This window comes from Xyrauchen texanus, chromosome 15, assembly GCF_025860055.1.
Source record: "Xyrauchen texanus isolate HMW12.3.18 chromosome 15, RBS_HiC_50CHRs, whole genome shotgun sequence".
In the NCBI taxonomy this organism is placed as follows: Eukaryota; Metazoa; Chordata; class Actinopteri; order Cypriniformes; family Catostomidae; genus Xyrauchen; species Xyrauchen texanus.
The window spans coordinates 4,647,004-4,662,632 of NC_068290.1; the positions used below are offsets into that span (position 1 = coordinate 4,647,004).

The following is a 15,629-nucleotide window of genomic DNA, read 5'->3' on the forward strand; positions in this document are numbered from 1 at the left end:
AGCTACTGTGTAGCATTAATGTAACTATGGGTTACAAAACATTTAAAAAGACTTATTCACATTTACATACTGACAGCACCTGTTGATGTTGCTCAAAACTAGGATACTTTTCAAAAAGTAGCCTACAGTGGCATGGTACAGTAATAGTATCAGATGGTAATAGCATAGTACTTTGATGTATGCCACAGTACTACATTACAATAGCATATTCAACTGTAGTATTTACATGGTACCCCAATATACATGTACAAAATGATGGTGATGAAATGGTACTTTAAGTGCTTTCATGTACTGTTAAGCCCTTGGTATCCACATGATTCTAATTGCCTGTTTTGCATTTCTGTTCTCAAGATACAATGTAAAAACTACCAAAACGAGTTATTCAGATGGAGAACGACAACCATTTAAGTGTTATTTGGAGAAAAAAATTATTTCAGGCTCAACATGTGCAGTTGTTGGCTGTCATAACAACTCAAAGTAGTTAATGATATCAACATAACTAACCTAGGGCCATCGTTTCATGACGTCTACATGCTCAGGTGAAGCACTGTCCCACAATAAATGTATTTTCCATGCTTGATGTGAACACTGCCACAGACACACTTAGCTCTACTTTAACAACCTGTCTAGACAACATCTGTCCTCTCTCCTCTAGACCAGCACGGACTACACCACCCAGCCCCTGGCTGTCTGACATCCTTCGTGAACATCGGACTGTTCTCAGGGCAGCTGAGAGGAGATGGCGGAAATCTAAAGATCCAGCTGATCTAGGTAAATATCAGCTTCTGCTCGCAACTTTTTCAAATAACGTTAAAACTGCAAAAACTTCATATTACCAGACCAAAATCAACAGCACCACAGACACTCGTAGCTTGTTTAGAACATTTAACACACTTCTCTGCCCTCCCCTCCACCACCTGACACATCACTGACAGCAGATATATTCGCCACATTTTTTACTGATAAGGTTACAGCCATCAGCAATACATTCACAGCACCACACCCTGTCAAACACCTGGCTCCTGTATGCAACCCTTCTTTCACTATGTTCTCTCCTTTAACTGACACTGAGGTCTCTAAACTCCTCCTCTCCAACCACCCCACAACCTGTTCCCTTGACCCCATTCCATCACACCTTCTCCAGGCCATCTCTCCGTCCATCCTACCGGCACTTACACACATAATTAACACATCTCTTCTTGCAGGCACTTTTCCCACTACATTTAAGCAGGCTCGAGTAACCCCACTGCTGAAAAAACCTGCACTTAACCCCACACAGATAGAACACTACAGACCAGTCTCTCTCATCCCATTCATGGCAAAAACACTTGAAAGGGCAGTTTTCAATCAGATCTCCGCCTATCTCTCACAGAACAAGCTGCTGGATGACAATCAGTCGGGCTTCAAAAGTGGACACTCCACTGAGACTGCCCTGCTGTCTGTCATCGAGTCACTGAGACTGGCGAGAGCTGAATCGAGATCATCCGTTCTGATTTTGCTGGACCTTTCTGCTGCCTTTGACACAGTCAACCATCAGATCCTACTCTCCACCCTCTCTAAACTGGGTATCACTGGAACTGTGCTTGACTGGTTCAACTCTTATCTCTCAGAAAGGTCCTTTGAGGTAGCATGGAGAGGGGAAGTATCCAAGCCACACCAGTTACTTACTGGGGTACCTCAGGGATCAGTGCTTGGGCCACTTCTCTTCTCCATATACACAACATCACTGGGACCCATCATCCAGTCACATGGTTTCTCTTACCACTGCTACGCTGATGACACGCTAACTCTACTTGTCTTTCCAGCCCAACGACACCACAGTGACCGTTCGAATCGCTGCCTGTCTGGCAGACATCTCGGCCTGGATGAAGGAACACCACCTTCAACTCAACCCTGCCAAGACAGAACTCCTTGTCTTTCCAGCCAACCCTATTGTTGAACACAACATCACCGTGCAGCTGGGTCCAACTACAGTTTCGCCTTCCAAAACGGTCAGAAATCTAGGGGTAACCATTGATGATGAGCTAAATTTCACAGACCACATTTCAAAAACTGCAAGATCTTGTAGATTTACACTCTACAATATCAGGAAGATAAGACCCTTCCTCTCTGTACATGCCACACAACTGCTCGTTCAGTCCCTTGTCATAACTAGACTGGACTACTGTAATGCTCTCATTGCAGGCCTTCCTGCATGTGCTATTAGACCTCTCCAAATGATCCAGAATGCAGCAGCACGTCTGGTCTTTAATGAACCTAAGAGAGCACATGTTACACCACTCTTTGTCTCTCTCCACTGGCTGCCGGTTCATGCACGTATTAAATTCAAGGCCCTGATGCTGGCATATAAAACAGTCACTGGGTCTGCTCCAGCATACCTAAAAACATTTATGCAGAGCTACGTTCCCACCAGAAGCCTGCGGTCGGCTAAGGAACGTCGCCTTGTCGTACCAAAACAAAGAGGCACCAAAACACTTTCCCGGACTTTCAGTTTCATCATACCACGGTGGTGGAATGACCTTTCCAACTCAATCCGGGAAGCTAACTCACTCTCTATCTTCAAAAAACGGCTAAAAACACATCTTTTCCAAAAGCACTTAACCGGTCAATAATAAAAAAAAAAAAAAAAAAAAATATATATATATATTTACATTTCTTGTTGCACTTAAATCTGTTTTGTATACTATTATGATGATAGTAAAACTTTGTAATATGGCACTTTTTGTACCACTGTCTCCCTAAGATGATTCGCTGATGTTCTTCCTCTTTTGTAAGTCGCTTTGGATAAAAGCGTCTGCCAAATGAATAAATGTAAATGTAAATAACGGTCATCTCGACTCCAAGTATCGGCACTTTAAAGCCATGTTTGTACAAATGTTTACAAATGTAATACTTTAAACATCACATTACCCGCTAAGAATATATGCCGATGCGAGCGAAAACACTGGAGACCGGAAATTGAAAACAGACGAATCGTGGAACACTTCCGTGTTCAGGAAAAAGTTTGATACTTCCATTTTGACGCGTACGCTAGCCTGTCAAAGTATACTCCATATAACTGTGTGTTGGCGCATGCACGCTACGACTGCTATGAGACACCGGACTTTCTGTTCAGGAGTTTAAACACATTAAGATGTCTTTATATTCCTTCAGACTCGAGTTATACTAATGCAGGTATTTCCAGACCTCCTCAAACTCACGCTCTTGACTTGCACATCCATTGTTATTGTTTTTACCTTCACCTCCTGATGGTTAGCGGTGATTACATCTTCTTGCGCTTCTTTGTGACCGCAATGGCTCAAAAATGTAAGTGTTGCCACCTTGTGGACCCACTAAATAGCGCACTCTAAATAGAGAACTCTGCCGATGACGAGATTTGCGTCATGCGTTGCGTCCACGTCTGACCGAAGTATACTTTGGGCTTTAGTGTTACTGCAGTACAGAGTTTGCACATGTAAATGAATAAAGTTCTTCTTTGTTGCTGGCAAACCATGAATTTGGAGGTTTAGTTTAAATTGATTGTAGGTCAGTATCCACTTCATTCTGTGCTGTTTGCTCGTTTCTAAAGCATTACGATAATGTTTTACTAAAGCCACGTCCACGGTCCACACAAATGCATTTTCATTTAAAAACATGTTATTTTGCTACGTGTAAATTCACGTCTCATCCACACTAGAATGGAGTTTTCCTCCACGGAGTGTTTTGAATACACTCTCTATTACCGCATACTTTGGAAAACAATTACAATAGGAAACTAAGTATGAGTTTTCATACTTAAACGTGTGGAGAAAACTCTCCAATAATTGAGTGTGTGATATTGCTGATATTGAGTGCATTTACATGTTTAAGAATAAACCAATCAAGATGGGTAGGTTTTTTTATCCATTGCCCTGATTTCGTTTTTCAGAGCGTCAAGCGCCTCCTGCAGGTATAAAACTTTGTGTCTCATAAGACAGTCAGTGGCTGACAACATGTGCAATTTCACGAGTCATGTTAAAGGCATCCATAAAAAATCTGTTGTCTTGCCAGAAGTACAGGTATTAATTGTAATTTTTTGAAAGGGTTAATGTTACCAGAAACATTACGCCTAAAGCTTTTTGAATGTTTGATATGATGTGTATACACATTTAAGAGTATGCAATGAATATAATTTTCTATTTATCTGTGCATTTGAACTGCTATTATGCACTGTGCAAAGTGCTGTAATGTTGTTGTTCATTGTTAGTTCAACCTTAGTGCAAAGTGTTAGCAAAACTACATTGCCACATTCATACAACATGCAGGGTATGACTATTTCCAGAAACATTAGAAAAATAATATTTTATAAACAATATTTTTCACCTATATACAATTTGTGTGCATTTCATCATTCAATGATTAAGGCCGTATAGATATCATGCAATCAGAGTAAATGTTTAAATATGTATAATATATTTAATAATAATTAAATTATAAGAAATATTTAATTTTAATTGAGTATGAATTTAGTTAATAAAATTAATAATTCTTTAACAATAGTTTGATAAATGGCAAAACAACTACATTTGCTTTGGTATCATTTAACTAATTTTATACTTGAGTTAAGCATGTTTAAATGAATATCATTTAAATTTTCTTTTGCCAAGAATAGTTTATGTACCAAAAAAAACAAGACAAACTTATCAAATATCATTTTATTTTTTTAGAAAACATGTTTTTTTTTTATATCTTAAAAAAAAATGTTAAACTTTCAGTTTATTGTTCATAATAACGTAAAAATAATGTCTTTACAAGGTTCAAAGATGAAGCAGAGAAATTGAAATCAAAATACAAACGATACAGTCCTCATGTCTGGTAAATACATGTACAGTACACATGCAAACATGAGTGATGAAGCGGCGTTCCTACAACACGGGCAGGAATGTCATAAACCATTGTCATAAAAACTCCAGTGTTTGTTCAAGAAAACTAAATCAATGTGTTAATGCACAATAACAGATTGAAGATACCCACATATGATTGACGTTATTTGAGGAAGAGATTGTTTTCAAGGATTTACAAGGATTACAAAATAACTCTGAAGTGTCTTGAGAAAGGCACGTTCATTTAAAAGCAAAAAAAGCTTTGTAACCGGACACATTTAAAGGAATAGTTCACTGAAAAATTACAATTCTCATTATTTACTCACCCTCATGCCAACACAGATGTGCATGACTTTGTCTTCTGCTGAACACAAATTAAGATTTTTTAGATATCTCAGCTCTGTTGGTCCTTTCAATGCAAGTGAATGGTGGCCAGAACTTTGAAGGTCCAAAAATCACATAAAGGCAGCATAAAAGTAATCCATACGACTCCAGTAGTTAAATCTATATCTTCAAAATTGACGATAGTTTTGGGTGAGAAACAGATCAATATTTAAGTACATTTTTGCTAGAAATTCGTCTCCCTGCCCAGTTAGGGGCATATGCAGGAAGAACGTGAATTACCAAAACACAAGAACAAGAATGTGAAAGTTAAAGTAGAGATTGACTGGACAGGGAGGAGAATTTAGAGTAATAATTGACTAAAATATTGATCTGTTTCTCACCCACACATATCAACCACTGAAGTCATATGGATCACTTTTATACTGCCTTTAAGTGCTTTTTGGAGCTTCACAGTTCTGGTCACCATTCACTTCCATTGTATGGAGCTACAGAGCTGAAATATTCTTCTAAAAATATTAATTTGTGTTCTGCTGAAGTAAGAAAGTCACACACATCTGGGATGGCATTAGGGTGAGAAAATGAGAGCATTTTCATTTTTGGGTGAACTGTCCCTTTAAGCTTGATTAAAGATATGAGTGATTCTTAAAGTACAGGAACGTTTTTATCCCAGGGGTTGATTTCTACTAAAAAAGATGTTAACTTCTTTTTGTTATTAGACTGTCATTAAACTGTCTTGGACACTTTTTAATGCCTTCATCTTTTATGTTTGCTTATTAAATGCCTTTTATCTGTATAGATTTCACTGTTTTCTTTGTTTTAAATCTTAAAAAAGGAAAATCAATAAAAAAAACATTACATTATTATTACATTTAACCTAAAGAAACAGGTGAATAGATCATTTCAATATTTGAAAATGATTTAAATACATTTGTAAACAAATCACTGAAATTTTATTAAAAAAAAAAAAGCTTTAAATACCATTTCCATCACAAATTCTTTTTTGAGATGAGTTGAAAACGACAACTGAAATGTTTATTATTTTCAGAAATGGCATGTAAACACCTTTACCGGTGTTCTGACTGGTTTATCCATGTTTAGCGCATGTCTCTTCTTGGTTTGACATCAGAAACGGACAATAATGCGATCATTTCAAATCTCATGTAAACACAGTTTTTTTTTGGCTTGTCAGATTTGTTTTAAATAACCTGATTTTTGAGAGTAATCAGCGTATTGGCGTGCATGTAAATGTGCTTTTGTTAGAGAACAAATTAAATAAATTTGTGAGCAAAATGTCTCCAAAAATGTATGAAATGCTCTGAGTTTTAAATGCTTATTTATGGAGGATTCGTTTTTCAGAGCGTCAAGCGCCCCCTGCAGGAATAAAACTCACAAGACACAGTCAGTGGCTGACAACATGTGCAATTTCAGTCAGTAGGTCTGTTACCTGCACAAACATGTTTATGCATTTAGAAAACATGAAATATACCACACGAGTCATATGTGGAGTCAGTGAAGATGTTAAAGGCGTCCATAAAAAAAACGTTTTTTCTGGGTGAGGAAAGCATTCCAGATGAACAGGTATTAATTTTAATTAATGTTTCCAGAAACATTAACCCTTAAGCTTTTTTCTGAATGTTTGATATGATACACGTGTATGCGTGATTTTCCTAGTTTAAGAATGTAAACGAGGAAAATAATTACATCTATACAGATAGAAGCCATTTGAAAAGCAAATTAAATTAATTTGTGAGTGTTAAAAGTGTGTTTTACATTTGTTTTCTAGACGTCCACGTGATCAAAAGTGCCAATAGTTAAGAAACACCCATATACTGTACGCAATTTGCAAGCTTTATGATGTCAAGATAAGTCGCTTGAATCATCACAACTGATTTTACTTGGACGAGCGGTGCAACATCTCAAGCTACACGGAAGCACGTCCAGTTAAATAACTATTAGACCTTTGCAACAGTAATGTTTCCTGCAACGTTTTCACCTTTGGTTCCAATAGGACCCTGTGCTTTCAATAATACTGAGACAAGACTGATTTCTCTTGGTTGTGCAGTCGGTTTCAAACTTCGGCAAGAAAGAAAATGGCCCTAAAAGAGACACAGAATCCAGTTTCTGACTCCATGTTTTCCCAATATAGACTCATCTTGCGCAATCCATTGAAAACACATTTTCAAAGTAAAGCAAATTTGAATAAAAGCAAAATACTTGTGCCCTGCTTCATCATTTTCAGTCACTTTGACCCAGAAACACATTTTAAGTTTTATGCAGTCAAGTAAAAGGGAAAGTCTCACCCAACTTTCAAATAAATATATATCTGCTGCAGTTTTGAGTAGAAACGTAATAGTTAAATCATTAAAAGCTCAGACATTCCTTTTTATTTTAGTGCATAACACACGCTTAAAATGTGTTTTTGGGTCAAAGTGACTCAAACTGATGGAACGGTACTCAAAGAAGTACAGTGGCGGTACCATGGTTACTGATTGATTACCATATTTATAAACCACGATAGTGTATTTACAGAGTACTTCAATGATTAAATATCATTTATCACATTAAATATGGCATCTGCTCTGATTTGATGTCACGGATGGATTGTGGACCAAAGTATCTTTAAATCTGTCTCTGTTGGGTCAGCCGGTTTTATCAATTAAAATCGAAATGAAAAATTAATGGAAAAATTAGTACTTAACTGGACCTGACACTCTGAATAAACAATGTCCTCTCCCATCTGCACAATCCAGTATTGTTCAAATATTTGTTTTCCATTTGATTTGTTCCATCTTCACTGAGTGCAAAGGCGAAACTAGTGTTAAATGTGTCTTTTACACATACATATCATGTATGCTTGGACATTGAGCGTGTTAAACATACTGGCCACGTACACACTGCAAAGTTTTGGGAGTGACAATCGCATTTAAATGCAGGATTGATTAACTTAATTATTGTGTGTTAACGGAATACTGAAATAACTCCTGAAATTGTGATGGTTGACAGTGATACAATAGTGAATGTTTTGGCATCTCGTGGCTGTTAACAAGACAAATGGATGGCAACAATTAAACCAGTTTAGAGATCGCTCTGTTTGACAAAAGAAATGGGGATCCGAGATATATTATCATCAGGCAATTATAATAAACAGCCATCGACAAAATGTGACAAATTAAAAGAAAAAGGTTTTTAGTTTTTTTGGCATTTATCAACACAAGTTCTCAAGTTCTCCAGTTCTCCCGTGAATGCGCAAGCCACAGCGAATGAGCATCTTTCATAACGTACATTAACGTGCAACGGATTTTCATTGAAAAATTACTTTTAGGTTGTTTCTATTATGCATGAGCAGCATTGACTATTTTTATGGTCCGTTTTTAATCTATTTCTTCATTTTTAATGTTCAGCATTTTATTTCATATTTGAGAATACACCTCGACAGATGCATCGCTCTGTGTTTATGCTGATTTTTGCTTTTAAAACCATTTTTGAATGAAAATATTTTATTTTAATTTATTTTATTTTTTTTGCACTAATCAACACATTTTATCGCATTAATGTGTTCGCCACTGCGAACAAGCTTTTTTTGCTCATGGATGACAATATTTTCACTGAAAAATTACTTTGACTTGTTTCTATGAGAGCCACATGCTACTTTGACTATAATTTTGGTACTTTTTTTAAGCTTTTCATTTAATTTGTAACATCTGACAATTGATTTAATTTTAGTAAAACGACATCGACAGATGCGTCATGTTTTGTTTACGCTGATTATGCTTTTAAAATAATATTTTAAACAAGTTTACTAAACAAAATTGCGCTTATCAACACATTTTATCGTGTTAACGCACGAGCCACTTTGAACAAGCTTATTTCATAGTGCTGATGAATGTGCAATGACGTCAAGATATTCTCAAAAATGTACGTACATTTTGGGTTGTTTCTATGAGAGCCGTATGCGACTTATGATACTTTTGGGTACTTATTTTAAAGCTTTTAATTTGTTACGTCTTAATTTTATTTAAGTTAAATGACATTGAAAAATGCGTCATGCTTTGTCATGATAAGCATTTTTTTAAACAAGTTTACTAAACAAAATGGCATTTTTTTTACGCTTATCAACACATTTATCATGTTATCGCACAAGCCGCTGTGAATGAGCTTCTTCCATAGTGCTAATAAACATTCAACGTATGATTTTCAATGAAAATGACGTACATTTTGGGTTGTTTCTTTGAGAGCCGCATACTTCTTTTACGATAGTTTTAAGTACTTTTTTTATTTAAACTACTCATTTAATTTTTTATGTCTGAGATTTTATTTCATGTTAGTAAAACGACATTGAAAGATGCGTCATTGCTTTTTTTATTCTTGTTTTTTAGCGCTATTATCGCACAAGCCACTATGAATGAGTTTCTCTCACTCATGAACGTGTAACAGACGTCTTGCATTTCAGGTTGTTGCTATGACGCAGAGCCAAATTGACTACTTTTATGATACTTTTGGGTCTTTTATTTTTTTTGCTTTGAAGTGAGTCACTCTTAACTGCTGTTGTACAGAGTAGACGGCCGCGATAATCATTTATATTTTTTTGGTGTTCTGGTTAAGAAATTAAGTCATACAGGATTGGAACGATAGTGAGTAAATTAAAAGAAATAATTTTTCTGGTTTTTTTTTGTAAATGTGGTCATCAATATTTTGAGAGATAATCAAGTTGTAGAATTACGGTTATCACTCACAAGAGGAGTAACAACCGTATCAAGCTGCAGTGTGAACGTGGCCACTGATATGGCATTGCACTTGTGACAATTAGACCATAAAAGTCAGACAGATACTGAGATGTTTATGGCATTGGGTCTGAATCATCCAAAAAACATGTTATTTCAACAAAATACATAAAGGCTCATACAGAAAGGAAGAAAATTAAACTTTGGGCAAATTTGAGTAACACCTCCCATTTCTATACACTGATCCAAATATAAGCAGCATGAACAAGGTGTTTTGCATTCATACAAAACCCCTTTGGACTCCCAGATACAATCCATCTGAAAGTTCAGGCACTGTGACTTAGTGTTCGGCGGTCTAGCACACCAGCTTTTCCACAGGCTGTCGTCCAACGTCTTTAATAGGGGAGTAGCGCTTGCCAGAGTGGCGGAAGGCAAACAGAATAAATGTGCATGAGCAGCTCGTGGGTCACCTCCCCTTAACCCTTCCAGCCAAAAGTATCTCACACAAAGGTCTCGTGGCTGTTCCAGAAGCTAAAAGCGGTGTGTTGTAGTCCACATTCCGACTGCACGTAGATTTGTGTGCATGGCTACCCATCATGGGCTAGGTTGTCATCTTTGTCAAAGCATCACAAGAGGGGGCTTGGAAGACAGAACGCTGGCAATTTTGGCATTGGACTTTGTGTTTTGCTAAACTCATTCAAATGGCGTCAATGTAATCTCGAATTGGACTTCATTTATGATGTCGTAGCTTCAGAATTTCTTCTATTTTCATTTAAGATTCCATACATCTAAATTCAGTCATTTTAGTGACGTTCTGTGATGACAGATCTTCGTCAAACACAATGTTAACTCATCATGATTTCCTCCCTCACTAGGGTCTCCATGGCCCCCCATTTTCACCCCATTTATGCTGTTTCCCATCCCCGTTTATAAGGACGGTGGTTTCAGGTACGTCAGAGCCTTTCGATGTCTCTGTATTTCTTGCGCAGTATCGATACCTGGTCTTTGAACAGAACAGGATCCAGTCTCATCTGTGAATGGACCAGGGGCATGGTGCCAAACCAGTTGGCAAATTTGTTCATGCATGTCTGCCGTTGGGCAAAGTGGTCGGGATCTGCCCAACGAGATGCCCGTGATGTCTGAAGAAAAAAGAAAGGGTTAGTTGAAGCAGACACTCCTCTTTCCCAATCTTTTTGTTGCAGAGCCAATTTTACCCTTGTATACAAACTATACAACTGCATTGTCATGTGTTTCAGCAACTGATTATGGAACAGTTTGATTAATACTGGTATATAAAGCTAAATATTACACAGCTCTCTAAAATACTCTATTTTGATTGGTCAATCGAGCCATTTGGACTGTTGGTCCAAGAGGGTTTGAAAGATTGAACCCAAAATTGGCACCAGGAATGAAAAGATGCTATAAAATCTGTGTCCCAAATTTCATAGCTTTTACCAAATAGTTCTGAGGCTACCATAGATTCAAATGCAGAAATAAACACGTACAAATGATGTGTATAAACACCCTTGATGCTTGGCTCCTAATAAAGGCTTTCAGGTTGCAGAAATTGCTCAGGTAATCCACTACACACAAAATAAAGCAATCTTATTATGAGAATAACAAAGCTGTTAGCAATTTTGGGTGGAAAAAACAGTGACACACTCGACAGTGTAAATCATACTCTTCCACGGATTTCCAGGTTCAACTCTGTGGGAAATACTATCACTCAAACAGCTTGAAAAGACAAATAAAAGATGAAATGATGAATTCTAAAGACTAAATAACAAAATTATATTGCATTAAATGATGTACACACCTGTCCCATCATTGTCTCTTTGTACTGTTTCTTTTGAGTGACCTTGATAGGGGGCATCTTAGTAACAGCAGACACTAGGAAGTTCATGAGGATGTCTTCACAGTTGGAAAGCTGGTCCACCATACTCTTCAAGCTGGCAGGCAGGTAGTGGGTGTACAAGTAGTTGTAATACCTACAGCGAGAAAATATGATATGTCAAATATGTTGACAATACATGAAACATGGCAATTCCAGAATGTATTGTGGCAGTCTTAGACACATTTTTAATTTAAGATGCATAGAACATTTTGATAATCGGTTCCCACGTTCAAAGAAAACCTGGATATATCAGAGAATTTCGAAAAAGGCCTGGAAAGGTCATGGAAATGAGTTTCAGCTTAAAAAAACGAAATAAATTTGTATATAATTGTGGCACCGGGGGCATGATCAAGCGCCCGTCCCCATCTTCTGTAACGCGGGCGAGGGCAAAGAGAGCACGGGGGTCCGGGGTCACGGCAGTGGCTGAGCGGCATCCTGGCTGAGGAGACTCCGGATCTCATGCCTGTCCTCTGCTCGAGCCCGCATGATCTCGAAGAACTGACGATCTTGGTCCTGCTGGAGCTCAAGCAGGGACTGTTGGTGGCTCTGATGCATTGCAGCGAGGGACTGGAGGACCTCCGCCAGCTGGGAGGACTCTACGGGGCGATTTCCTTCAATCACTTGGATAATTTTGTCCCGAGTTTAGCCACCAGTGTAACACACTTCTCACAAGGAGGACACAGGAAACGGGGCTTTAACTCCACAGGTAAGGCTTTTAATCGGCCACTTCAATACTTACAGCTTCACAAATATAAACAGTCTCAGAGGCACGTAGGCACTCAAACTTATTAGCTTCACAAATATCAACACATAATTTAGCTCAGGTGCAAGCGCCCTTACCGCTTTCTCCCCCGGATGGGTGCTTGACCACGCCCCCGCTGCCACAATAATATTTTAGTTAAGCGCTCCTCTAAAATTTTCTTTGGCTAGTTGTTCTTTTTGAGAGCGGTCTCTTTAAAAAAATAAAAATAAATCCAGTATCCAGTAAATTAGTAAAATTACCAAGTAATTGGTAAAATCGTGGAAATTCATTGTCATAAAGGGGAAGAAAACCTTAAAAAGTTTCAGTGTCTTTTTATTTTGGGGTGAAATATGACCCAGACATTTAAAATAAAAACAAATACGTATAAAATATTTACCCAATATTGTATGTATGTTTGAGCTTACAGGATAGCGTTATTAGCTTAGCAACATGCTAACGTCAGACAGCTCACTAGGGTTTGGAACAGCGCTAATGTGTTTACATGCTGTTAGTTTGTGAATTTCTGTAATGTACCTGTGATAGAGAGCAGCTCCAGTGAGCACAATTGAGTAGTCATTGGTCCATTTGGAAGTGTAGCCCCAGCGCTCTTTGTTGGTGTCCCAGAAATGACTCCGAGCGGGGTATCCCACAATCCTTTCAGGGAAACTTTGCCAAACAGTAAAGGCAAAATCCACCTGTGGGAACAAGTATGCTACTATAAGTGCTATTTACTCAACCACACACTAAAAAACCCACAGATCATTTATTCTGTCAAAACAGATAAATAAATTAAATACTCTTCTGGCCTCATTTGACTTGGAAAGACTACACACCACAGCAACTCACAGGTCGGGCAACCAGCTGGACCTCATTTTTACACGTAACTGTACCACCTCTAATATTCTTGTTACACCTTTACATGTTTCTGATCACTACTTTGTTCAATTCAACATGATTCTCCCATCCATTGTAAAACCGACCCCACCTTTGGTTTCCTTTCGCCGTAACCTCCGTTCCCTCTCACCCTCTCGCCTTTCCACTGATGTCTCTGCCTCTCTTCCCACAATAAATGTATTTTCCATGCTTGATGTGAACACTGCCACAGACACACTAAGCTCTACTTTAACAACCTGTCTAGACAACATCTGTCCTCTCTCCTCTAGACCAGCACGGACTACACCACCCAGCCCCTGGCTGTCTGACATCCTTCGTGAACATCGGACTGTTCTCAGGGCAGCTGAGAGGAGATGGCGGAAATCTAAAGATCCAGCTGATCTAGGTAAATATCAGCTTCTGCTCGCAACTTTTTCAAATAACGTTAAAACTGCAAAAACTTCATATTACCAGACCAAAATCAACAGCACCACAGACACTCGTAGCTTGTTTAGAACATTTAACACACTTCTCTGCCCTCCCCTCCACCACCTGACACATCACTGACAGCAGATATATTAGCCACATTTTTTACTGATAAGGTTACAGCCATCAGCAATACATTCACAGCACCACACCCTGTCAAACACCTGGCTCCTGTATGCAACCCTTCTTTCACTATGTTCTCTCCTTTAACTGACACTGAGGTCTCTAAACTCCTCCTCTCCAACCACCCCACAACCTGTTCCCTTGACCCCATTCCATCACACCTTCTCCAGGCCATCTCTCCGTCCATCCTACCGGCACTTACACACATAATTAACACATCCCTTCTTGCAGGCACTTTTCCCACTACATTTAAGCAGGCTCGAGTAACCCCACTGCTGAAAAAACCTGCACTTAACCCCACACAGATAGAACACTACAGACCAGTCTCTCTCATCCCATTCATGGCAAAAACACTTGAAAGGGCAGTTTTCAATCAGATCTCCGCCTATCTCTCACAGAACAAGCTGCTGGATGACAATCAGTCGGGCTTCAAAAGTGGACACTCCACTGAGACTGCCCTGCTGTCTGTCATCGAGTCGCTGAGACTGGCAGAGCTGAATCAAGATCATCCGTTCTGATTTTGCTGGACCTTTCTGCTGCCTTTGACACAGTCAACCATCAGATCCTACTCTCCACCCTCTCTAAACTGGGTATCACTGGAACTGTGCTTGACTGGTTCAACTCTTATCTCTCAGAAAGGTCCTTTGAGGTAGCATGGAGGGGAAGTATCCAAGCCACACCAGTTACTTACTGGGGTACCTCAGGGATCAGTGCTTGGGCCACTTCTCTTCTCCATATACACAACATCACTGGGACCCATCATCCAGTCACATGGTTTCTCTTACCACTGCTACGCTGATGACACGCTAACTCTACTTGTCTTTCCAGCCCAACGACACCACAGTGACCGTTCGAATCGCTGCCTGTCTGGCAGACATCTCGGCCTGGATGAAGGAACACCACCTTCAACTCAACCCTGCCAAGACCGAACTCCTTGTCTTTCCAGCCAACCCTGCTGTTGAACACAACATCACCGTGCAGCTGGGTCCAACTACAGTTTCGCCTTCCAAAACGGTCAGAAATCTAGGGGTAACCATTGATGATGAGCTAAATTTCACAGACCACATTTCAAAAACTGCAAGATCTTGTAGATTTACACTCTACAATATCAGGAAGATAAGACCCTTCCTCTCTGTACATGCCACACAACTGCTCGTTCAGTCCCTTGTCATAACTAGACTGGACTACTGTAATGCTCTCATTGCAGGCCTTCCTGCATGTGCTATTAGACCTCTCCAAATGATCCAGAATGCAGCAGCACGTCTGGTCTTTAATGAACCTAAGAGAGCACATGTTACACCACTCTTTGTCTCTCTCCACTGGCTGCCGGTTCATGCACGTATTAAATTCAAGGCCCTGATGCTGGCATATAAAACAGTCACTGGGTCTGCTCCAGCATACCTAAAAACATTTCTGCAGAGCTACGTTCCCACCAGAAGCCTGCGGTCGGCTAAGGAACGTCGCCTTGTCGTACCAAAACAAAGAGGCACCAAAACACTTTCCCGGACTTTCAGTTTCATCATACCACGGTGGTGGAATGACCTTCCCAACTCAATCCGGGAAGCTAACTCACTCTCTATCTTCAAAAAGCGGCTAAAAACACA

At 39.1% G+C, this 15,629-nt stretch overlaps 2 protein-coding genes across 5 annotated transcripts in view; one reads left to right on the forward strand and one right to left on the reverse strand.

Moving 5' to 3' along the window:
- The first annotated feature begins 500 nt into the window (after positions 1 to 500).
- LOC127656077 (uncharacterized) lies at positions 501 to 15,417 on the forward strand. 4 transcript variants are annotated; one of them, XR_007972135.1, is made up of 3 exons: positions 13,337 to 13,391; positions 13,707 to 13,822; positions 14,854 to 15,417. XR_007972135.1 is itself a non-coding variant. In XM_052144242.1 (2 exons), the coding sequence occupies exons 1-2, from the start codon at positions 573 to 575 to the stop codon at positions 14,985 to 14,987; spliced, it is 333 nt and encodes a 110-aa protein (XP_052000202.1). In that variant the 5' UTR covers positions 501 to 572; the 3' UTR covers positions 14,988 to 15,417. The 4 variants fall into 4 exon arrangements, 2 of the variants coding, with proteins under 2 accessions (XP_052000202.1, XP_052000201.1); XR_007972136.1 differs by having other exon boundaries at positions 13,345 to 13,423; XM_052144242.1 differs by lacking the exons at positions 13,337 to 13,391; positions 13,707 to 13,822 and adding an exon at positions 501 to 771.
- Positions 4,736 to 15,629, reverse strand: part of ext1a (exostosin glycosyltransferase 1a) — a 101,119-nt gene continuing 90,225 nt past the window's right edge. Inside the window, exons 9-11 of the mRNA XM_052144240.1 lie at positions 13,078 to 13,238; positions 11,724 to 11,895; positions 4,736 to 11,046 (exon numbers count right to left, since the gene is read on the reverse strand). Coding sequence (XP_052000200.1) covers positions 10,861 to 11,046; positions 11,724 to 11,895; positions 13,078 to 13,238 — 519 coding nt within the window. The 3' untranslated portion in view covers positions 4,736 to 10,860. The remainder of the gene's footprint in view (positions 11,047 to 11,723; positions 11,896 to 13,077; positions 13,239 to 15,629) is intronic.